Source organism: Malus sylvestris, chromosome 7 (assembly GCF_916048215.2).
Source record: "Malus sylvestris chromosome 7, drMalSylv7.2, whole genome shotgun sequence".
Classification (NCBI taxonomy): domain Eukaryota; kingdom Viridiplantae; phylum Streptophyta; class Magnoliopsida; order Rosales; family Rosaceae; genus Malus; species Malus sylvestris.
The window spans coordinates 33,395,421-33,402,018 of NC_062266.1; the positions used below are offsets into that span (position 1 = coordinate 33,395,421).

The window sequence follows — 6,598 nt, forward strand, 5'->3', positions numbered from 1 at the left end:
AACCTCATTTCTTTAACAAACTAGAATGCACCAACCAAATTACTAAACTTTTAATTTTAAAGCGATATGGAACACGAAAATCCTTAAAATGTACTCTTTTATTGTGCATTAAGAGTTCATTTATAAGTTTTTTTGAAATTACTGAAAGCGGTTTTGATGAAAATGTTTTTGGACTCAGATTTTTTTTCTTCTAAAGCACTTTCAGCCATTTTAAAAAGCACTTCCAAACGAGTCTTAAGATGTTAAAATAAGTTTTGGACATTAACAACGTACCTTAACTGACTATTAGTATTTGAAATTATCATCCGTCTCATTCTAGTATGCTAGTTGTACAACTAACACGTTGAGACACTTCGTTACGAGCAATAAGAAGAAAAATCGAACTCAAAACTTCAAATGCGGAAATCAAACCGGTAGTCAACTAGTTTGTCAGTTACATAACCTTTTGTGACTTTATGTTGAAGCTTAAAAGTGAGTTAGAGTAGCTGTAATTGTTTAGCAATATATCATTCTGTTTTTATTAATTTAAAAGTTTTAATAATGTCGGAGCTAAAATTATTCCAATGGTTGGGGGTTTGCGACGTAGACAAAAATCAGGTTAAACGCAACAGCAACCGCCTCGTGTCAGTAAACTCACCGAGAGTCAACCGGGAAACCGCCCGTCAGGACAAACCAGCAACTAGAATTTCGAATCCGCGAAATCGCAAACAGCGTGGATTCTCCCGTCACTTAAAAGCAGCCTCACAGCTCACAGGAGGTGGTTTGTCTCTTCTCTCATTTTCATACTTTTTCTATTTCTTCTTATTTTGTGTGATTACGGTTAAACTACGTCAACATTTTATATTCTTATTACTTTTTATTTTATTATTTTTATAAAAAAATCAATATAAAATGTTAACGTGACTTAACCGTGATCACACAAACATAAAAAAATAGGAAGAGTATGAAAATGAGAGGGCAGACAATTCACCTCCCCCAGCTCAACCCCATTCGCCACACGTGGTTGGGGGTCGTTTTCGTGGTGTTCTGGATTGCATTTCAGAAGAAATTTTTAGTTGTGACGGGAATACAAGTGATACACCGCGTGTTTTAATAAAAATGATGATAAATTTATTTTTTAAATTATTAATATTTTAGCACACATATTCTACTATTTGTTTAATAACCGATCATACTGAAAAATCTTTTGTATTTCGGGGCTCTGGTAGAGGCCTTTTGGAATATTTCGTAACTGTCGTGTCAGATGATCACATTCACTAGAACGAAACACACAACCCCCACCTCACCAGGCAGCATGTGAGTGCACGCTCCTCGAACTCCTTTTCCATGCAGGAATATTTTGTCTGCTCCATATTGGTACGTGCATCCACGCTCCCTTCAGTCTCGTGTGGCTCCGATGATTGTAAATTCAAAACGGAGAGCATGAGGTGTGCGTGAAAGAGTATCCTACGCGTAATGAGCACCGTTCATCGTCACCGATCGGGGTCGAAAAGAAAAAATCCAACGGTGTGGGATTCGGTGGCGTACATACTCGCGTAGATGCGTTTCGGAATTTCGGATTTAAAAACGAAAAACAGACACCCAGAAAACCGAAAACCAGAAGGAAAAGCCCACTCTCTCTCTCTCTCCTCACTTTCTCTCTCTAGAGTTTGGAATCTGGCCGAGTTATCAATTTCATCGCAATTACAAATGAATTCAAGGCGATAATAAGAGAGAGAGAGAGAGAGAAACAGAAACAGAAACTGTCTCTTCTTCTCCTTCCATGCGTTTCTTCATAACCCACCACTTTTAGCCTTTTTCCCTTCCTCGCTCTCAGAAACCCAGAGGGGAAAAAATGCAATCGGGAGGCTTCAACGGCGGAGGAGGCGGCGGTGGCGTCCCTGATTTCTACACAAACGGGCGATCCATCTCCATCTCCGCCGCCATGAACGGCCACAACCCGTCTCAGAACAATCCCTACCACCGATCCCAGCTCCCCAGCCTGTTTATGGACCCTACCGCGTCCCAGATCGCTCGCCAAACACAATTTCAACCCCAAACCCAAAACCCAGCAGCCGGTCTCATCGGAAAGCGGACGCTCGCGGAGTTCCAGGCCCACCAGCAGAACCACTACAACCCCCACCAGAACTACCACCAGAATCCTAGCCAAAATCTCTATCTCCGCTCCCTAAAGCCCAGAACTTTCCAGCACTCTTCTCCGATTTCGCCTTTGTCTCCGACAGACTTCTCATCTGGGTCAGCAATTACAGGCTCCGACTCTTCGTCTTCCTCCTCGATTTTATCCCATCAGCGGTTCGGGTTGCCTCTGCTTCAGCAGCTCCGCCCTCAGCCCATTAACCAGACAGCACCGCCGGCGATGTCGTATGTTAACAATCTGGTGCCCAACAATCCGGTTCAGAACAACCCAGTTCAGACCCGGGGTTTGGACTCCGAGAAGAAGATGATCAGTAATACGCTGCAAGAGCTGGAGAAGCAGCTACTCGACGATAACGACGAGGACGACGAAGGCGACGCCGTTTCTGTCATTACTAAAAGCAACAGCGAGTGGTCCGAGACGATACAGAATCTGATGGGTTCGGCAGCTCCGAGTCAGTGCCAGAAGCCCGTTTCTCCGTCGCCCACTTCGTCTTCATCTTCGTCGTCCTCCGTGGCGTCTCCGGCGTCCTCCACCTGTTCCAAGCAGTCGCTCATGGAGGCCGCGACGGCCATTTCTGAAGGGAAATCCGAGGCTGCGGCGGAGATCCTCGCCCGGATGATGGCGACACAGGTCCCGAATCCGAGACCCAATTCAGAACAAAGGCTTCTGGAGTTCCTGGGTTTAGCTTTGAAGTCTCGGGTCAACCCGATTGATAATTCGCCGCCGGCGAACGAGCTTTTTGGGCAGGAGCATAGCGGGTCGATTCAGTTGCTTTACGAGTTATCTCCGTGTTTCAAACACGGGTTTATGGCTGCTAACCTCGCAATCCTTGAAGCGACCTTGACGGACCAATCAGCGACCAACAAGGTTCATGTGATTGACTTCGACATCGGGCATGGCGGTCAGTACATGCTCCTTTTCCAAGCGCTCTCAACGCGTCAGAATGTTAGGCCCGCCGTCGTGAAGATCACCACCGTCGCGGATAATGGCGGGGAGGGGAGGCTGAGAATGGTCCGTCAGAAGCTGAGTCATGCCGCCGAGCGACTCGGGGTCGGTCTGGAATTCAACGTAGTGAGCCAGAAAATCGGCGAGCTGAACCGGGACTCGCTGGGTTGCGAACCGGACGAGCCGATCGCCGTGAATTTCGCTTTTAAACTGTACAGCATGCCGGACGAGAGCGTGTCCACGGACAACCCCCGCGACGAGCTTCTGCGGCGCGTGAAGGGGCTGGCGCCGCGTGTGGTGACGCTGGTGGAGCAGGAGATGAACACCAACACCGCGCCCTTCATGGCGCGCGTAAATGAGTGCTGCGCCTACTACGGGGCGCTGCTGGAGTCGATCGAGGCGACGGTTCCGAGGGAGAACCCGGAGCGAGTAAAGGCGGAGGAGGCGCTGAGTCGGAAGCTAGTGAACTCGGTCGCTTGCGAGGGGAGGGATCGCGTGGAAAGATGCGAAGTGTTTGGGAAGTGGCGGGCCCGCATGGGGATGGCGGGGTTCGAGTTGAGGCCCATGGGCCCAAATATGACCGAGTCGTTGAAAAATCGACTCGTATCGGAAAACCGAGTCAACTCGGGGTTCACGGTTAAGGAAGAGAATGGAGGGGTTTGCTTTGGTTGGATAAGCCGCACTCTCACCGTCGCTTCCGCTTGGCGTTAACTTCACTCATTTTTATATTTGTTTTATTTAATTTTTAATTTTCTGGCTAATTGTTATAAAAAATACTTTCTGATTATTATGTAGGGTTTCCTGAGAAAATGGAAATAGGAGAAATGCTACCAAAAATTTGAGGAGTGTTTGGATTCCATGAAAATTCTTGTGCCCACTACACTTATGTTTCTTGTTTGGTTTCGGGCGTGTTTCAAACTAATTATGCGATGTCATAAAAAAAATACTTTAAACAAGGGGGGTTGCGTAATTGAGGAATGAGTTTGGCCTTCCTACCAAACCAACTATGGAGGCTCCACTTATGTATTTCTCCTTTTGGCTTTTATTTGAGGGAACGGTTAGTAGTACTTTCAAATTTTATTTTACATTTTCTATAAGTGTATTTTTCTTTTTACTTAGAGAAAGTTTGTACTGTAAAATGATATTTTTGGAATACTAATAACAATTTTCTTATTCGATTTTATGTAGGTTACGAAAACCTAGTTTTTTGTTTATAGACGTGTCGATTTCCTATTGGATAAGAGTTTGGCTATGCAATTGCTTACCATGTAAACAATGTTACGTGTGTTTTCATAATACTAGACAAATATCTTGGAACCATATGGATGGTTATTTACAAAACTTTTCATCCTTAATTTGTTTAAATAATATTGTGCAAAATATGTGACTCGTGAATTAGTTGGTTGGGGAGGATTTGAGGACGGTATAGAAGAAACTTATAACAATGGGCGTTGCGTAATTGAGCAAGAACATTGCTTTGTTGATGAAAAAATAGCAGTAGCTGCTAAAGGAATAGCAACAGTTGCTGAAGGAATAGTAGCAACTGCTATTGAATCTTCAATCATAGATGGACACGTGTGCAATTATTATTTTTAATTTCAATTATTTGGGCATATGTTCATTTGTGATTGGAATTCTGCAGGAGCTACTGCGATTCTTTCATCAACGAAGTAGTGTTCATTGAGGAATGTGTTTGGCCTTGCTACCAAACCAACTATGTAGGGTTCCACTTATGTATTTCTCCATTTGGTTTTATTGGTTTTTTTTTCCTTTTTTCTTTTAGGATATTTTGTTGGGTGTTTAATATATAAGCTCGTTATAAGTTCGGAGAGAAAGAGAGATATTTTTTGCCTTTTTTTTAAAAGTAGAATTTGTAGATTTATGTATTTTAGGAAAGCTTGGTTTTTGTTATGGACGTGTCGTTTTTCGGTTGGATAGTAGGAGAGGACAAATGTGGTAATGGCAAGAAGTGCTTTACGTGTGTTATTCACCTTGTCACCTAAGATTTTTGCTATGCAATTGCTTACGTTGTAAACAATGTTACGTGTGTTTTCGTTCATACTATAAAAGTCTCTTGGAACCATATATGGATGGTTATGAACCAAACATTTGATCCTTAATGTGGTTGAATATATTGTGCAAAATATGTGGCTCCGTGAATTAGTTGGTTTAGAAGGAATTATTCATGATATTTGGTCCCTTGCCAGTTCTGTCGAGTTTGGTTTTACTTTTACCCATAGGATGAACAATCGTGCGGCGCATGAAGTAACAGCTTACGTCTCAAAGGTTGGTGATGACCATATATGAGATTGTATAGGATCTGAACTTCTTTTCAACATACATGTGAGGAGGATGTAAACTTATTTAATAGAATCTAATAAAATCTATCCTTTGGCAAAAAAAAAATAAAAAGTTGGTTCGGAAGGATTTGAGGATCTTTTGGCTATTGAATTAGAAGATGGCATGAAACGGAGATCATGCAAGATTTATGATTATATATAGTTTAATGAGAAATGGTTGATTAATTTTAAACATACTATAATCACATGGTTTCTGCTTTTAATAAAGAAACGGAAAATAGCACTTCGTGATATATTGTTTAATAAATCCGTTCAATAAAGAATGGTTTCTAACGATCGTATCTTTTATAAAACTTGCTAATATATTTTCTTTATAAAAATATATGGCTCAACATTATCAACATCTCATAAATGTGAAGACGGGCATGAGAAGAGAGAGGAAACTATTGGTAATCTGAGTAAGTATTTCGAGATTTTTAATAATTAAATTCTTTTATAATATGTGGCGCTTGTTGGACTTGTGAGTCTTATATGTGTGCTGCATCAACTCGATGGTATAATTTTTAACAAAATTTCTAACGGAATAACCAAATTGATGTGTGACAATGAAACTCAGGCACTGAATTGATCATATTGAAATTCAGAGCCCAAGTTAATTGATTAGGTCAATTTAAGTGACCATTTGCGACAAAAATGGTCATTTTTGGGGAGACTTTATAAAAAAAAAATAGTAGTCCAAAACGTGGACCGACTAGATATAAGGTTCACATTATATATATCTTATATATAAGGAGAGAGAAAAAATCTCAACAGCCCACAAACTAAAAAATATAGTTCTTGTTTATCCAAAACTCTCCTAAACTCCCACGTTCTCAACACAGTAAAGTGATATCCTTCCTCAACTTCCCCACACCCTGGGAAAGTAGAACACATTACAGAAAATGGAAGAAGTTAATGAAACTGCTCCTTGCGTCTATAAAAAGGTGAGGGCATAGGGAGAGCGGAGGAGAGAAGAATGACAAGAAAACGTTGCAGAAATTGAGAAGCACACGGAGAAGAAATCGACAAAAAAAAAAGAGAAGACAAGTAGCAGAAGAAAGCGAAAATGAACATCAACAAAAAGCCAAATAAAGAGAGAAGAAAGCTTAAAAAGGTATTACATTTTCATAATGGATTCTTGATTTTTATTGGGAAATTCCTGTCGTCTTTCGCAAAA

General features: G+C 41.6%; 1 protein-coding gene across 1 annotated transcript; it reads left to right on the forward strand.

The window, feature by feature from the left end:
* Positions 1-1,573: 1,573 nt before the first annotated feature.
* LOC126629038 (scarecrow-like protein 8) lies at positions 1,574-3,947 on the forward strand. The gene has a single exon (XM_050298933.1). It carries the CDS (start codon positions 1,835-1,837, stop codon positions 3,791-3,793), a length of 1,959 nt encoding a protein of 652 aa, XP_050154890.1. The 5' UTR covers positions 1,574-1,834; the 3' UTR covers positions 3,794-3,947.
* The last annotated feature ends 2,651 nt before the right edge of the window (positions 3,948-6,598 follow it).